Source organism: Vulpes vulpes, chromosome 4 (assembly GCF_048418805.1).
Source record: "Vulpes vulpes isolate BD-2025 chromosome 4, VulVul3, whole genome shotgun sequence".
Classification (NCBI taxonomy): domain Eukaryota; kingdom Metazoa; phylum Chordata; class Mammalia; order Carnivora; family Canidae; genus Vulpes; species Vulpes vulpes.
Genome location: NC_132783.1, coordinates 53,347,609 through 53,365,077, shown reverse-complemented (window position 1 = coordinate 53,365,077; position 17,469 = coordinate 53,347,609). Strand labels below are relative to the sequence as shown.

Here is a 17,469-nt window from a genome sequence, read left to right as displayed (position 1 = left end):
ACACAGTTAGACAAAATGAGGAGACAGAGGATTATATTCCAAAAGAAATAACAGGACAAAAATCATAGCAAGGGACCTAAGTGAAATGCAAATAAGTAATATGCTAGACAGAGATTTAAAGTAATGATCATAAAGACACTCACTGTACTTGAAAAAAGAGTGGAGGATATTTGTGAGATCCTTAACAGAGATTACAAAAGAACCAATCAGAGGTGAAGAATACAATAAATGAAATTTAAAATACACAACAGGGAATAAATAGCAGGCTAGAGGAAGCAAAACAACAAATCAGTGACCTAGAAGATAGAGTAATGAATTGTAATTAAGCTAAGCAGGTGAGAAAAAAAAAAATTATACAAAATGAGAATTTAGAAAACTCTAACTCCATCAAGCATAGCATTAGCATTCTAGAGATCTCAGAAGAATGAGAAAAAGGGGGTCAGAAAATTTATTTGGAGACATAACAACTGAAAGCTACTAATTTGGGGGAAATAAACAGATATCCAGATCTAGAAGGCACAAAGAGTCCCCTGAAAAATCTACCCTAGGAGGTCCACACCAAGATACATAGTAATTAAAATGGCAAAAGTAATAATAAAGAGAGAATTTTAAAAGCAGAAAGAGAAAAGAAGATAGTTACATACAAGGGGAACCCCCCCACCCCCAATAAGGCTTTCAGTAGATGTTTCAGCAGAAACTTTGCAAGCCAGAAGAGAGAAGCATGACATTTTCAAAGTACCAAAAGGGAAAAATATGTAGCCAAGAATACTCTATCCAGCAATGTTAATATTCAGATTAGAAGGAAAGATAAAGAATTAAACAAAAGCTAAAGGATCTCATGACCACTAAACCAGCCCTCCAAAAAAAAGATGACTCTGAGTGGAAAGGAAAGACCATGAGTATGAAAAGTGGGAAACAGAGAAGCAATAAAATATCTGTAAAATCAAAAGACTCACAAAATAAATGGATATAAAATATTACCATGTACCTAAAATGTGGGGCAGAGAGGAGAAAAAAGAATAGGCTTGAAATTAACTTAATATACACTGCTATATGCAGAAGATGTTATATACAAACCTAATTGTAACAAGTCAAAAACCAGTAATATATATGCAAAGAAAAAAGAGAATCAAGTATCTCTCTTTTCTAAAGAAAGCCAATGAACTATGAAAGAAAGCAAGTGAAGGATCAAAGAAAAACTACAAAAATAACCACAAAACAAGTAACAAAATAGCAACAAATACATATCTATCAATAATTACCTTGAATATAAGTGGACTAAATACTCCAATCAAAAGGCATAGGGTGGGATCCCTGGGTGGCGCAGCGGTTTAGCGCCTGCCTTTGGCCCAGGGCGTGATCCTGGAGACCCGGGATCGAATTCCACGTCAGGCTCCCGGTGCATGGAGCCTGCTTCTCCCTCTGCCTGTGTCTCTGCCTCTCTCTCTCTCTCTCTCTGTGTGTGACTATCATAAATAAATAAAAATTAAAAAAAAAATAAGGAATGTTTAAAAAAAAAAAGGCATAGGGTGTTGGAGTAGATAACAAAGCAAGACCCATCTATATGCTGCCTACAAAAGACTCATTTCAGAACTAAAGATACCTGCAGATTGAAAGTGAGGAGACAGAGAAATATTTATCATGCAAATGGGTGTCAAAAGAAAGCCAGGGTAATAATACTTAGACAAAATAGACTTTAATTTTTTTAAGATTTTATTTGAGAGACAGAGAACACAAGTGGAGCAGGAGCAGAGGGAAGGGGAGAAACAGACTCCCTGGTGAGCAGGGAGTCAGATGCAGGGCTCAATCCCAGGACCCTGAGATCATGACCTGAGCTGAAATCAAGAGTCAGATGCTTAATTGACTCATCTACCCAGGTACCCCCAAATAGACTTTAAAACAAAGACTGTCACAAGAAACAAAGAAGGACACTATATAATCATGAAGGGTACAATCCAACAAGATAACAATTGCACATATTTATGCACCCAACAAAGGAGCACTCAAATACATAAAATGTCCAATAAAAATAAAGGAACTATTTGGTAGTATCAATAATAGTAGGGGACTTTACCACCCTATTCACATCAATGAAAAGATCATCCAGACAGAAAATCAACAAGGAAACAGTGGCTTTGAAGGACACACTGGAACAGAAGGATTTAACATATATTCAGAATATTCCATCCTAAAATAGCAGAATACATATTCTTCTTATGTGCACATGAAACATTCTCCTGAATACATCACATATTAGACCATAAAACAAATCTCAACAAATTTTAAAAGATTTAAAATTTTTGGGTTGCAGCAAAAATTGTTCTAAGAAGGAAGTTTATAGCAATACAGGCCTACCTCAACACACAAAAAATTTCAAACAACCCAACCTTCCACTTAAAGGAGCTAGCAAAAGAACAAAAACTAAGACCAGCAGAGGGAAGGAAATAATAAAGATTAGGGCAGAAATAAATGACAGAGAAACTAAAAACAAAACAAAACAAAACAAAAAATGCAATAGAACAGATCAATGAAACCAGGAGCTGGTTCTTTGAAAAGATCAACAAAATTGATAAAACTATAACCAGATCCTTCCAAAAATCAGACAACAAACAAAAAGAAATAAAAGGTACCTAAATTATGAAGAAAGAAGTAAAACGTTCACTATTAGGAGATGATATAATACTATAGAAAACCCAAGGACTCCAGCAAACAAACTGAGTTGATAAATTCAGTAAAATTGCAGTATTCAAAAATCAATGTACAGAAACTAGTTGCATTCTCATACACTAATAATGAAGCAACAGAAAATGAAATTAAGAAATCAATCCCATTTATAATTGCACCAAAAAAAGAATAAAATAGCTAGGAACAAACTTACCAAAGAGATGAAAGACTTGTACTCTGAAAACTATAAAACATTGATAAAGAAATTCATGATGATGAAAAGAAACAGAACTATGTTCCATGCTCATGGGTTAGAAAAACAGATATTGATAAAATGTCTATACAATCCAAAGCAATCTACAGATTTAATGCAATGCCTACCAAAACACCAACAGTATTTTTTCAGACCTACAACAAACAAAAAATTTGTATGAAACCAAAAGACCCCAAGTAGCTAAAGCCATCTCAAAAAACAAAAACCAACCCCCTCCCCCAAAATGGAGGAATCATAATCCAGACTTCAAGTTATATTACAAAGCTGCAGTAATTAAAACAGTATGGTACTGACACAAAAACAGACACAGAGATCAATGGAACAGAATAGAAAGCCCAGAAATAAACCCACAATTATATGGTCAATTAATTTTCAACAGACGAGGCAAGAATATGCAATGGAGAAAAAACAGTGTCTTCAACAAATAGTACTGGGAAAACCGGACAAGTACATGCAAAAGAAAGAAACAGGCCACTTTCTTACAGCATACACAAAAACAAATTCAGAATGAATTGAGGACTTAAACATGAGAACTGAAACCAGAAAAATCCTAGAAGAGAGCATAGGCAGTAATTTCTCTGATGTCGGCCATACTGACATTTTTCTAGATAGGTCTCCTGAGGCAAGGACAACAAAAGCAAAAGTAACTATTGGAACTGTATCGAAATAAAAAGCTTCTGCACAGCAAAGGAAACAATCAACAATTTAATAGACAACCTACTGAATGGGACAAGATATTTGCAGAGGACATATCCAGCAAAGGGTTAGTATCCAAAATATATAAGGAACTTACGCAATTCAACAAACAAACCCAAATAATCCAATGAAAAAAACGGACAAAAGACATGAACAGACATTTTTGCAAAGGCATACAGATGGCAAACAGGCACATGAAAATATGTTCAACATCACTCAACAGGGACATGCAAATCAAAACTACAAAGTGATATCCCCTCATACCTGTCAGAATGGCTAAAACCAGAAACTGAGGAAACAACAATTGTTGGTGAGGATGATGAGAAAAAGGTACCACTGTGCTCTGCTGGTAGGATTGAAAATAGTGCAGCCACTGTGGAAAACAGTATGGAAATTCCTCAAGAAATTAAAAATAGAACTACCTATGATTAATAATCACGCTACTGAGTATTTACTCAAAGGATACCAAAACAATAATTTGAAGGCATACATGCACCCCTATGCTTACTGCAGCATTATTTACAATAGCCAAACTATGGAAGCAAACCAAGTGTCCATCAATAGATGAATGGATAAAGAAAATGTGGTATATACAATAAAATATTATTCAACCATAAAAAAGAAAAAAATCTTGCCATTTGCAACAATATGGATGGAGCTAGCCAGTATAATGAAAAAAAAAAAAAAAAACCCCAGAAGAACAGGGAAAGCTTCCAAATACATTATACAAGATCAGCAATACCCTGATACCAAAACCAAAGACATCACAATAAAAAAAAGGAAACTACAGACCAGACCAATACCCCTGATAAACATAACACGCATGTGTGCGCATGTGCGCGTGCACACACACACACACACACATATCGACAGGAATATTATGTAGCCATAAAAAAGGATTAAATCTTGCCATCTATGACAACATGGATGGACTTAATGGGTATCATGCTAAAAGAAATATATCAGACAAATGCCCTAATGATTTAATTCATGTGTGGAATGTCAGAAATGAATCAAATGAATAACAAAAAGGAGAATCAGACCTGTAACTATAGAAAACTGATGACTGCCATATAAGAAGGTGGAGGAATGGGAAAGTGGATGAAAGCGAGTGTGAGATACAGGCTTAAGATGGGATGACTAAATCACTGTAATGAAAGACATTCCATAGGGAATATAATATTACTGTATGGTGACAGATGGCAGCTACACTTGTAGTGAGCATGACATACAGATGCTGAGTCACTATACTAGGCATCTGAAACTAATATAAAATTGTATGTCACGTGTACTCAAAAATTTTTTTAAATTCACCTAAAAACTTCTGTGACTGTAGCAATGATAAACTAAAACCACTTATTGTTTAAAAAAGACGACCAATAACTTAGGAACAAAGAAGTTCAGTGCAAAATTAAGTCCTGTATTGTGTTAGCAGATATCATTGTTAAATAAATCACCCTATTTCTTTTTAGCAGTCCTGGAAACAAACTGCCAGTTGAAGTGAGAAATTTTAAAATTCCAGGCAGCTTCAAAATGATGGATTTAACAATCCCTTAAGTTTCTTCTCAACAAGCAATTATGTAATTGTACATCAATTTTAGTACATGTTGATAGGGACTTTCCAAATTGTTAGGTAGTTCCACTATTACATCCCCAAAGGAAAAGAACATGATATAGAAGGGAGAGGGAAAACAGAAATTTGTAAATACTACAAGCTTAAGTTTGGAAAGCGAAGAGCTGGGAAAAAATATGTATATATGGATGTTGGTATATAGGTGTATTTTTATGTGTGTGTGTATATATGCATATTCAAGTTGTTATATGCATTCATAAAAGAGGGGGAAAATATGAAACACCAAGGAAAAAAGATAAGATCACCTAACACCACCTTTCAAATTGCCATGCCAGGGTTTAAGTTAATAGCTAATAAACTTAATAAAAACGCTAATAGCAAGGGAAGAGCTAGACCCCTTTCTCCAATTTTTTGTAGGTTTTAAACCATAGAAGGAGAACAAAATAATAAACATTTATATCCCAAACATTTTCCAAAAGGATGACTATTTGAAGACTCTTAGTCACATCATACCCACGTTTTGTGTCTTTACCATTCCCTTGAGATGCCTAAATTCAGGCTAAAAAATCTGTCAAAACCACGATATATGTAACATTCTGTGATTTAGGATTAAAGCAAAGAAAGAAAATGTGCACTTGGTTTGGATTTATGAAATGAGAATTTTCAATAGATAACCCTGAGGTAGTTTCGTGAATCCCTTAATAAATACAACCATAGATATATAATCCACCCTCACAAATGCTCTACAATATCATTATATGTGTATGAATTAATCTTGCCTTTTCCATTATAGTTGTCTTTTAGTTATCTATAGCTTCTTTCAAAGCCTCCTTTCTTAGTTTAAGAGAATACAAGTATTTCCTTCTAGTCAAAAGATGTAGGAAATAATAAAATCATAACTAGTATTACTGCTTAGTGCAGAGTGTTAGGTACTCTGCAAAGTGATTTACACATACCATTTAACCCTTGTAACAAAACCAAAATAAGTATGATTTTTATTCCCATTTTCCAAATGTGTAAAATTTTATAAAACCAGTTGGAGATTCCAAGGCAGGTAGGTGGTAGAAGTACAAACCAGAGACTGTTTCTAAAACCCATAAAGTTTATTACTAAGACATACTGCCTGTCTGGTCTCTCCATTTTATTGTTTACATGCTTCCAAAACAATGGTTGAGATAACTATAATATAAAAATGGAGTTACCATCAAAACATTAAAATTTTAAAAATACAGCCAAAGATAAGAAAAAAGTGGGAATTCAGAGTGAATTAGCTATGGCAATTAAGCACAAACTTAAGATCTTAGATTTGTGTAAGTCAGTGCTAACATGGATATATCTAATTCTCGTGTTAGATAAAGCTAAATTTCATCTGGAAGTCACCTTTTTTCTGACATTAAAAATACTCAAAATTTATCACAGGAATCCTTTAGTAAAGGGACAGTATATCACAAGCAGTATTATCAATATCCATTGGGCTAAAAACAGGAGATACTCCTCAGAAGGTTATTTATTTTGTTTCTCCTCTAAGAAAACCAGGGAGGAAGAGTAAATTGGATCATTTAATATATAACATTGTAACTGTTAGAACCCAATTAAAAACAGCTGAGGATATGAATCAACTTTTCTCCAAAAAAGATAAATGATAAATAAGCACAAAGTGATGCTTGAGTTTGCCATAGGGAAATGCAACAGTAGTATGTTGATAAATCAAAAAGACAGATAATAACAAGTGTTGGTGAGGATGTGGAGAAATTGGAGCCTGCTACAGTATAAATGTTTATGTCCCTCCAAAATTCTATGTTGAAATCCTGATGCTCAATGTGATGGCATTTGACGGTGGGGCCTTTGGGAAGTGCATAGGTCATGAGGGTGGAGTCCTCATGAATGGAATTAGTGTTCTTATAAAAGAAACTCAGGGATCCCTTGCCCTTTCCCCCATGTGGAGACACAGCAAGAAGGAACCATCTATGAAGCAGGGAGTCCTACCTAGTCATCACACTGAATTTGCTGGCACCTTGATCTTGGACTTCCCAGTCTCCAAAACTGTAAGAAATAAATTTGTTGTTTATAAGCTACCCAGTCTGTGGTATTATGTTCTAGCAGTACGAAAGAACAAAGGATCCTCATGCATTGTAAAAATGTAACCTGGTTTAGAAACAGCTCCTCAAAAGTTTAAACATAGAGCTACCATATGACCCAGCAATCCCAATCTCAGTTATATACCTAAAAGAAATGAAAACATATGTCCATATGTACAAAAACTTGTGCATGGATATTCATAAGAGCCTAACAATAGAAACTTGAATGTCCATCAACTCATGAATGAATAAAATGTCCTATATCCATATAATGGAATATTATTCAGCAGTAAAAGAAAACGATGTACTGATAATGTACATAAGATGACGTACTGATACATGCTATAACACAAACCTTGAAAACTTTATGTTAAGTGAAAGAAACTAGTCATGATGTACACATATGATTCCATTTATATGAAACATCTAGAATTGGCAAACCCATAGAGACAAGTGGTTGCCAAGGGCTGGGGAGCAGGAGAGGGGGGGGGGGGAAATGGTAAGTGATTGCTAATGGTATGGGATTCATTTCTGGGTGATGAAAACTTTGAAAATTGATTGAAGCTGTCTGAGAAGCACTATCATGGGACCTTGTTAAACTAGAAGCATGGAAACCAAGCATTAATAACTGTCTTCTTCAACCATAACAGAGTCTCACTAAGGTAGAATTGCATTATGGGATTATCTATACAACTAAATTAGGGATAGTTTCAAGGCTGAATAAGCTTATCAATGATTACTATCTAAGCTTTTTGGACTGTGGATCCTTTGAGGATTTGTTGAAAACTTTGAAGAGGTAGGCATGGTGTTACCCAGAGTAGTCTAAATAGCTTCACAGACATTAGAGGAGGACCCTCCATGATTGTGGTAAAAAAAGACATAAACAAGATCACTGCATAATCCCATTTCAATAGAAATATAAGAAGAAGGGAGTGGGAAATGCACAAAAATGACCAAACATTGCCCTCTCCTGGCTTGCAGGATTGACTATTAGGACTTCTTCAGTGGAACTCTAGCCTGTCCTTTTAGCTTCCTGAATAAAAATTAAGATGCCCAAGAGTCAAATTGTTCCTGCTTTCTGAGAGCTCCCAAACCAGAACAGATTCCTTACTTTCTTTAAACCTCCCTAAAGTCATCTTACAGAAATCCTATAACAAACTCCACCTGACTCTCTCTGAGACACTCCATGGTCTTGTCTTCCAAGGGTTGGGTCTCCCTTGTTGCAACAGTAAGCCCAATTATATCAGAAAATATCAGATGCTGTTAAGAGTATATATAAAATTTTATGTGTACTGGGACTTTGTGTTCTTATTAAAAAATGTATACACGCATACTATATATGAGATAATTGCATTGATATATGACAGACAATGGCTACACCCCCAAAATGTTTAAAGCTATTATCTCTGAATGCTGGTATGCTTGTTTTTTTTTGCTTTTCTGTATTTAATATTTTCCTTCAAAAACGGTCTATAATTTAAGAAGAAAATAGGGGAGAGAAGAAAAACTCCGTTCTAAAAGAATGTATTATGAGGGAAGAATGTCAAAATGGTTAATATTCAAAATGGTTGTCAGTATATAAGGTGTTCAGACTTCAGCGTGTTAGAGTCACTTGGGATGCTTGCTAAAAATGAAAGATTCCTGGGCTTCCTCCTTGGAGTCAGCCTCAGAAGCTACACTTTGGACCCCAGCTGATTCTGACCCATCAGGTCTGAGGAGCAACCTTGGGAAAAGCAAGTTTTTAGACCAACTAGAACAAAAGGATGTACAGATTAACAGAGGAAGGAGAGGACTTTCTAGGCTGGCAGGACAGCAAGCAGAGCTTTAAAGTACGAAACTGCATGTGCGGAAGACAGGGAGCATGAGCAGTCTGGTGCACAGTAGTTCTCAGTAAAATGGATTTGACCAATCTAAAGGGACTGAGGGTCCCTTTAAAGAACAGTTGGAAACCAGGCAGGTTTGAATTGGTAAAGTGGGTATATAAACTTCACTCAAGCCTCCAACCCACACTGATGCCATCAATTAGCAATTCACGTTTTTTTCAGTCTATATCTACGTTTTTCAAAAAGCAAGTTTAACTTTTCCTTAAACATTTCCACCAGCAATTTTTTTTTGAGCCTATTAAATCTCTTCCATCTTCCTAGGAATTCATCCTCTTATCTTTGCCTATGCTGCCAGTCTCTTGAAAACCTACTGCCAGCCAATAAGGAAACACAGAAAATTAAGTTTAAAAGCCTCCTACTGGGCATCAATAGGACTCAGTATAAAAAAAAAAAAATCCCTATCTTTCAATATCATGTTAACAACTTTTAAAAAAATGATAAGGGATTTTCCAGTGAGTAATCTGATCTTTCACTTCTGTCCAGAAATTTTCAAGTGGAAAAGTTATTTCTACTTTTAACCATATAAAAGGGATTTTTAGAAAATATTATAAGTGGATACTTTGGGGTTTTATCTATAATACAAAGTAAAATAACTTTACAGCTAAAATAGACTTCAAAGAACAAGTTTTTAGTGATAACAATTGTTCTACATCCTGTTTGCCCTAACCCACATACACATGCACACACACTCAAAAAGAAAAATAAATTATATTTGAGCCAGAAAATTCCCCTCAATACTTTATGTTCCTTAAAGCAGGTGATACTAAATGGTTTTTGTGAAATCATTTATGCAATTCAATTAACAGTATTTTTCAATTAAGAGAGAAATACTATTTGATATTAAGTCAGTTTAATGCAAATGGAGTAATAGTATCATGTCCTAATCTTAAGCTTATTGGAGTAGCTAATTTGAGCAATTTAAACATAAATTTCCAAACAAATGAGGGTCACTGATAAAGTAAATGAAACTCAAAAAGCAAGAATTTGTTCTACCTAGCGATTATAACACTATTACAATAACACTATCATGCATAAAGCATACTACTGAAAGTGAGGCCACGATATGTATTTGCATTGATACTATCTCAGCAGGAAAGGGAATTTAGAGGTCCACTTTCAGGTGATTTGGGGTAGTCTTCAGAAAACCGGCTGTCCAATGAACCAAATGCCATGTCTGATGAGCACTATTACAGACTTAAGATACCTTCAACAACTAGAATGCCTTTTTGGTAGGTTAATGTCAAAAATTCCATTTTAATAATGGCAACTTTATGCAGAAATAATCACATATACTTTTCCCTCTTTTCATGTCTTTGAGCTAAATACTTCAATTGTGACGGCTGGCAGAGCATGGTGCCTTTAAAACCAAATAGATGTGGCTCAACTCTCCATTCTGCCATCTGCACTGGATAGATTCACATACTTGTTTAGCTTTTGTTTCATTGGGCATAAAATAGAGGTAACATTGACCTCATAGTACAAGGATTAAGAGATATCCCATGCACCTAGAAGTTAAGAAATACTGGTGGTAGAGTTCCCTAAGTAGTGAAATGTCTTCTGATTAGAGAATAAATCACAGTGAATGGTAAAGGACAGTTAGGAAAAGAAAAAAAAAAAAGAATATAAAATTGCTGTGTGTAATAAAGGAAAAAGAACCTTCAGATTTCACAAAGAGCCAAGAGAGAAGAGGAGAGAGGACCCAAAGATAGAAAAATGTTGGACAAAGAAGAGGACAGCATAGCCAGGCGGAAATGAAGCTGTGACCGGACAAGAGTAGACAATAAGAAGTTGCCTGTGGCTAACCTGGCTCCTAATAAAACACATGTTCTACTTTAAGCCCTCCCCCCATACTGTAATGTAAATCTGGCATGTTAGCCACCCTTCCCCCCAACAAAAAGGAAGAAATCAGAGAAAACTAGCTTGTGTAAAGACACGGCTGTCTTGGTTAAAATCTTATTAAAAGTTTACTTGGGCGCCTGGGTGGCTCAGTGGGTTAAGCCTCTCCCATCGGCTTGATCTCAGGGTCTTGAGTCCCACATTAGGCTCCTTGCTCCGACGGGAGCCGGCTTCTCCCTCTGCCCCTCCCCCTGCTTGTGCGCTCGCCCACATGCTTTCTCTCTCAAATAAATCTTAAAAAAAAAAAAAAAAAAAAAAAGCCTACTAAATACAACTGCCTGCCTTGTGCGAGGTGTTCTGAAGAACTCAAGGCATGTGGGCCATGTTCCAGATTTGAACTTACATGAGCTGATGAAAAGAGAACAACAGCTTTAAGAGATAAAGACTTGGGGATCCCTGGGTGGCTCAGCGGTTTAGCGCCTGCCTTCTGCCCAGGGCGTGGTCCTAGAGACCCCGAATCCGAGTCCCACTTCATGGATCCTGCTTCTCCCTCTGCCTATGTCTCTTTCTCTCTGTCTCTCATGAATAAATAAAACCTTAAAGAGAGAGAGAGAGAGAGAAAGACTTGAGCAAGCTGAAGAATCAGCAGAAACAGGAAAATGATCTAGTGGTATCTGGAAGGAAATTAAACCCCAGAGATATTGGTGAAGGGAGAGAAGAGTCAGGGTTCACTTTATTTAAATATATTATAGGACCCAGTGATGCCAGTAGGCTGGTGGGCAGGGGTGAAAGCCAAACTGCTAACATCTGGTTACATGCCACCTCCCTTGGTTAGTACTCAGTAAAAGTCAGCTTTCCTCCTGTATGAGGAATGGATAATATATCAGATACAACTGTTTTCAGGCTTCTTACAAGCATGGGGGGGGGGGGGGCAAACTTTAATAAGTGATATAAAACTAGTATGAAGTTGTACTTTACCCAAAATAGTCCACCAAAAATGCTGAAACTGTCTGCTTGGCACATGGGGTGAAGGGTGGGTGGGAGAGGGGGAGGAGGAGAAGGAGACCTACCTTTAGGAAAACCAGGTATTTGTCTAAAGCCACTTCCCAGCATGCCTAGGATATCAATGATTTCCATCGTGCCAGATACAGAAATGCTGCGATTTTCAGGAAGGCAATTGAACGGTTTGGCGGGGGAGTCAGATAGAAGGCTTAGCATGAACAAACATCTCTTTGCTGCAGTTTGAATGCTCGGGTCATTTCCCTTTGGAAACTTTTTTTTTTTTTTTTGCAAAAATATGGCCTTTGCAAATAAACGAGGAATTACTGTACTATTTTATGTTAACTGTAAATGGCTAGACATTTATGCTCAGGTATTGGGGAAACTTTAGCCTTTTCCATTTCCAAAGTATTACACACACGCGACAGAGAGACAAGGCTAAATGCGTTTCCTTGGAAAACAGGTGCTGCAGGATGAAGGTGCAGCCACTCCCCTGGGAGGGCTCCGGGGACCCCGCAAGGCACCAAGTCCGGGAAAGGGGATAAGGCACGGTTCATCGCGGAGGTTATCAGTGCACAGGTGCTAGCATTCGGTCCATTTAGAAGGCCAAAACAGAACGAATGATATCTCCACTTAAAATAAACCAAGGGAACTGTTTGTCAAACTGCAATTAATTCCCTTATTATTACTGAGAAGCAGGAGTAAAAGGGCTGCAGGGAATTGATCAGAGAGCCTCTCCCAGTCCCACGCGTGTCCCAGGTGCAGTCGGTCTCGCACAGGGTCCGCTTCTATGGTGACCGTGACTTAAGCCCTGAAGCGTCGCAACCAGAGAGGAAATACTCGATACCCAGTTTGACCAACCCCTGCTGCGCTTCTGGGACGCCGGGCAGGCGCCCTTCCCGTGCAGGTACGTGTTGCGGAGGGTAAGCCCCAGCTCCTCTCCGGAACCCGGTCCCCCGGGGAGCCAGCCTTCCCGCCCCGGCCAGCGGCCGCGTCCGCTCGCTCCTACCTTTGCCCATGATCCTTGCTCCTCGTCCAGCCCCAGCCGGCAGGTGCCGGGAGGCGCGGGCGTCGCGGCCGCTGTCTGTAAACACGCTCCACGTGTGCTCGCCCAGCCCCGTCCGCACCACGTCCGTGGCCCCTGAGGATGCGCAGCTTTCTCACGAGCCCTCGGAGGCTGCGATTTTTATTCCACCTGAGCGTGGAGAAAGCCTCGCCCGCAGTAGGCAAGCCCCTGAAAGAAGGGCCCAGACAGGGTGGACTTGTAGCGCCCCCTGCCGGCCGGCAAAATAGCCGGCGGGCCGGAGCAGCCAGGCCGTTCGCGAAACCCACGCGGCGTCTGAAGGCGCTGCAGCGGCGGCGGGGAGCGGGGGGCGCGCCCTCCCGCCTTCTCACCGGAGACCCCGCCCCCGGGCCGCGCGCACCCGCCCGCGTAGGCCCCGCCCCCTCGCCGACACAGCGTTCCTGCGGGGGCGCGCGCGTGCACCCTAATCCCCCGCCTTCCGGCTCCGGCGGCGACGCTCGCCCCTCGCCGCCGCCGCCGCCGCCTCAGCCGCCGCCGCCGCCTCAGCCGCCGCCGCGCCGCCGCCAGTGTCAGCTTCCCTCTAGAGACTCCATTTGCTTTCAGGGCAGTGTGGCCGCCGCGCAGCCTGGCGGAGAGCGATGCCCCCGGCCCGCTGACCGGCGTCCCCGGGCCGGGCGCTCGCTCGCTCGCTCGCTGCGGCGGTGACACCCTGGTCGCCGGCGTCCAGGAGGAACCCGGGCTCCCTCCGCGTGAGCAGAGACGTCCGCGCTCCGGAGCTCGCCCCGCGGGGACAGGCCCTCGCTCTCGCGGCTTGTCTCTGACCTCTTGATTTCGGGAGGTAGGCGATCCAGGTCCCGCTGTCACTCCAGATAATGCCGGAGAGCATTATTTGTCGGATTTTGTCATCACACTGATAGGAGGCGTTGATTTTTCTCAGTATAGTTGCAGGATAGATCTGAGTAATGCCACAGACCCTGATATTGAAAAAAATATTTTTGGTATTTTCCTTTAGGTTTCGGAGGCACCGAGTGCTTACACAGCTCCCCACAGGAACTACTTCTGTTGGCCCATCGAGGATCATCTTTCACCAGGATTATTTTAACATCTTCACTGAGCCTTCCACCTCATACCCTCTACCATGAGTTCTGATTTCTACCAATGAAGTTTTTAATGCTTTCTTTAATCATGTGACACCACCTCTTGTCCACCTTTTGCCTTTCCAGTTGCCAAATACATTAGGTAGAAGTTTGTGTCATGTTAAACTATAGAGTTTTCTGCCTGTCCATTTTCACCTTATTTGCACTGCTCACTTCTGTCCAGCTTGCTTTATTTACCTCGCTTGTCTATGATTTCCATAACCACCCACTTGAATAATCTCTAGCAGTCTTTGCCTAAAAGAGGCGGTATTCCCTACAGTGCACTGCCTGACAAGGACAAAAGTCGGGAAGAGTTTTTCCGTTGTGTTTTCCTATATGTCATGTCTACAGGTCCTCTCTTAAACTATTTATTCTCTAGCACATGTCCCCAAATAGTCCCATCAGAGCCTTAGTTCCTCTAGCAAAGAATCTCACCTGTAATGATGGCAAGAAAAATTGAATACACAATAGGACTATTTTAGAGACCTTGCTGGTACAGTTCTTGGTTGCAGTCTTCTTTGAGAGTGCAGTTCAAGGAAAGACCCTAAACTAAGTGAAAAGGAAGAAAGAAAATAGGTTTAATTAAAACTAGTCCTTGTTGAAAGAACTTTGGAGGCTTTGAAAACAGCAAAGTGAAGAGAGTCACATAGGCCTGGCTTAGAAATTGGACAGCACACCGTCCATCTAGGTCCCCGGGTGGGGGCGGGGGTGGGGGGGTGGGGAAGGGAAGGTATCTTAATACATTTTCTAGTCTTATTGTATTCAGATCTAGTTGTTAATTATCTTGTCTAGTAATTGCTTAAAATAAGACGTAAAATGTTGGGGAAACGTAAGCGTGTGGTGTTGACAATTAAGGACAAGCTTGACATTATCAAGAAACTTGAGGAAGGCATCTCTTTCAAAAAGCTTTCTGTGGTGTATGGAATTGGTGAATCCACAGTTCGTGATATTAAAAAGAACAAAGAAAGAATAATAAACTATGCAAACAGTTCTGATCCTACCAGTGGGGTATCCAAACGTAAATCAATGAAGTCTTCAACATATGAGGAACTGGATAGGGTTATGATAGAGTGGTTTAACCAACAGAAAACAGATGGGATTCCAGTGTCTGGAACAATTTGTGCAAAACAAGCCAAATTCTTTTTTGATGCTCTGGGGATGGAAGGTGATTTTAATGCGTCATCTGGCTGGCTAACTCGATTTAAGCAGCGCCATGGTATTCCGAAGGCTGCTGGTAAAGGGACGAAGTTAAAAGGAGATGAAACTGCTGCCAGTGAATTTTGTGGTAACTTTCAGGAATTTGTTGAGAGAGAGAATCTACAACCAGAGCAAATTTATGGTGCTGATCAAACTGGATTGTTCTGGAAGTGTCTACCATCAAGGACATTAGCTCTTGAAACTGAGCAAAATACTTCTGGTTATAGGTCAAGCAGAGAGAGAATCATTATTATGTGTTGTGCAAACGCCACCGGTTTACACAAACTTAATCTTTGTGTTGTGGGAAAAGCAAAAAAACCACGTGCATTCAAAGGAGCTGACCTTTCAAACCTTCCTGTCACTTATTTCAGTCAAAAAAGTGCATGGATAGAACATTCTGTTTTCAGACAGTGGTTTGAAAAATACTTTGTGCCACAGGTACAGAAGCATTTGAAGTCCCAGGGGCTTCTAGAAAAAGCAGTACTTCTTTTGGATTTTCCCCCTGCACATCCAAATGAAGAATTATTGAGTTCAGATGATGGTAGAATAATTGTGAAATATTTGCCACCAAATGTCACAAGTCTAATTCAACCTATGAGTCAGGGGGTTCTAGCCACAGTAAAAAGATACTACCGAGCAGGACTTCTCCAGAAATACATGGGTGAAGGAAATGACCCAAAAATGTTTTGGAAGAACTTGACAGTGTTGGATGCAATTTATGAAGTATCAAGAGCTTGGAACATGGTAAAATCAAATACCATAACCAAAGCATGGAAAAAACTTTTCCCTAGCAATGAAGAGAATTCAGGCATGAACATTGATGAAGGGGCCATTTTAGCAGCTAACTTAGCAACAGTTTTACAGAATACAGAAGACTGTGAACATGTTGACATTGAGAATATTGATCAGTGGTTTGACTCTCGGAGTAATGACTCAAGCTGTCAGGTGCTAACTGACAGTGAAGGTGCTGAGGACCAGGCCAAGCCTGCTGAACAAAAGCACTCCAATAAGACTAGGAAAGCAGAACTGAATCCAGAGAAGCATATTAGCCATAAAGCTGCACTTGAATGGACCGAGAACTTGCTGGATTATTTAGAACAACAAGATGACATGCTTTTGTCTGATAAACTGGTATTACGGAGGCTTCGAACGATAATAAGAAGAAAACAGAAAATCCAAAATAACAAAAGTCATTAATAATACTGTTAACTGTATTTGTATCTTTGTGACTTTATCTGCAGTGGAACTTCATTATCTTGTTTGAAGTGCTGTGGATTTCAAGGCTAAATGCATTTTATAAATGATTTTAGGATTAGACACCATTTTGGATTACTTAAATTACTGCTCTTTAATGTTGATTCTAGTAAGTGAGCATTGCCATGTAACTTGTTTACTGTTTCTAATCTGTAGTATACTAGTTAGATCATAAGGTACCTGAGGCCAGGGATCTTGTGTCTGTTTTGTGCCTGAATTTCATTGTGTGTAATAGAGGACCATGCACACTCTAGGCAATCAATAAATCTTACTTAAATGGAATTTTTATGACTTTCTCTGAACTTCAGTTTCCAAATGAAATATGGTGGGGATAAGTTTCCATTTCCATGATGTTTTCACCTGCTGGAATTTTTAGAACTTACCAAACATTATGCTTGAAGTGTTTCACTGTGAAAGAGAAGTAAAGGAAAATAGTTTCAAGCTTAAACAGGCATTCTATACCAACAGTATTTGGGCAGTCAGCAATTACATTGGCTGTCTCTGAGTTTCGAAGGAAGAAAAAATATTATCTCCAAGGAAAGGCCTTGCACTTTACTTTTATTCCATCTGACAGTAGGGAGAGTGCATTCATAGTTGTGGAGAGAATGCCACCCCTATTCCAGAAAAATAGATTTCAGTTCCCAAACCATTGTAATTAGAGGAGGTGAGAGTTAAAATTTATTATCTTTTATTTGGATCCTTTATTAGTATAGATATAACAATAGTTTTTCTCTTTATTAAGCTGTTTGATATATTTTTAAGCTGTTTGATATTTATGTAACACTTAAAAGCTTACAAAGTATGCTTTTTATATTTTTAAATTTTTTAAAATATATTTTTAAATTTTTAAAATAT

General features: G+C 39.2%; 2 protein-coding genes across 10 annotated transcripts in view; one reads left to right on the top strand and one right to left on the bottom strand.

Annotated features, from left to right (window-relative positions):
• Positions 1 to 13,433, bottom strand: part of FAM13A (family with sequence similarity 13 member A) — a 346,947-nt gene extending 333,514 nt beyond the window's left edge. For 5 of the 9 annotated variants that reach the window (XM_072755665.1, XM_072755668.1, XM_072755671.1 and 2 more), the window contains exon 1: positions 13,013 to 13,429. The gene's annotated coding sequence lies outside the window, so the exon portion shown is untranslated. Of the gene's footprint in view, positions 1 to 13,012 lie in introns of all 9 variants that reach the window. The other 4 variants (XM_072755676.1, XM_072755678.1, XM_072755666.1 and 1 more) reach the window with 3 other exon arrangements.
• Positions 13,420 to 16,896, top strand: TIGD2 (tigger transposable element derived 2). Its single transcript, XM_025998088.2, has 2 exons — positions 13,420 to 13,865; positions 14,040 to 16,896. The coding sequence occupies exon 2, from the start codon at positions 14,980 to 14,982 to the stop codon at positions 16,555 to 16,557; it is 1,578 nt and encodes a 525-aa protein (XP_025853873.1). The 5' UTR covers positions 13,420 to 13,865; positions 14,040 to 14,979; the 3' UTR covers positions 16,558 to 16,896.
• The last annotated feature ends 573 nt before the right edge of the window (positions 16,897 to 17,469 follow it).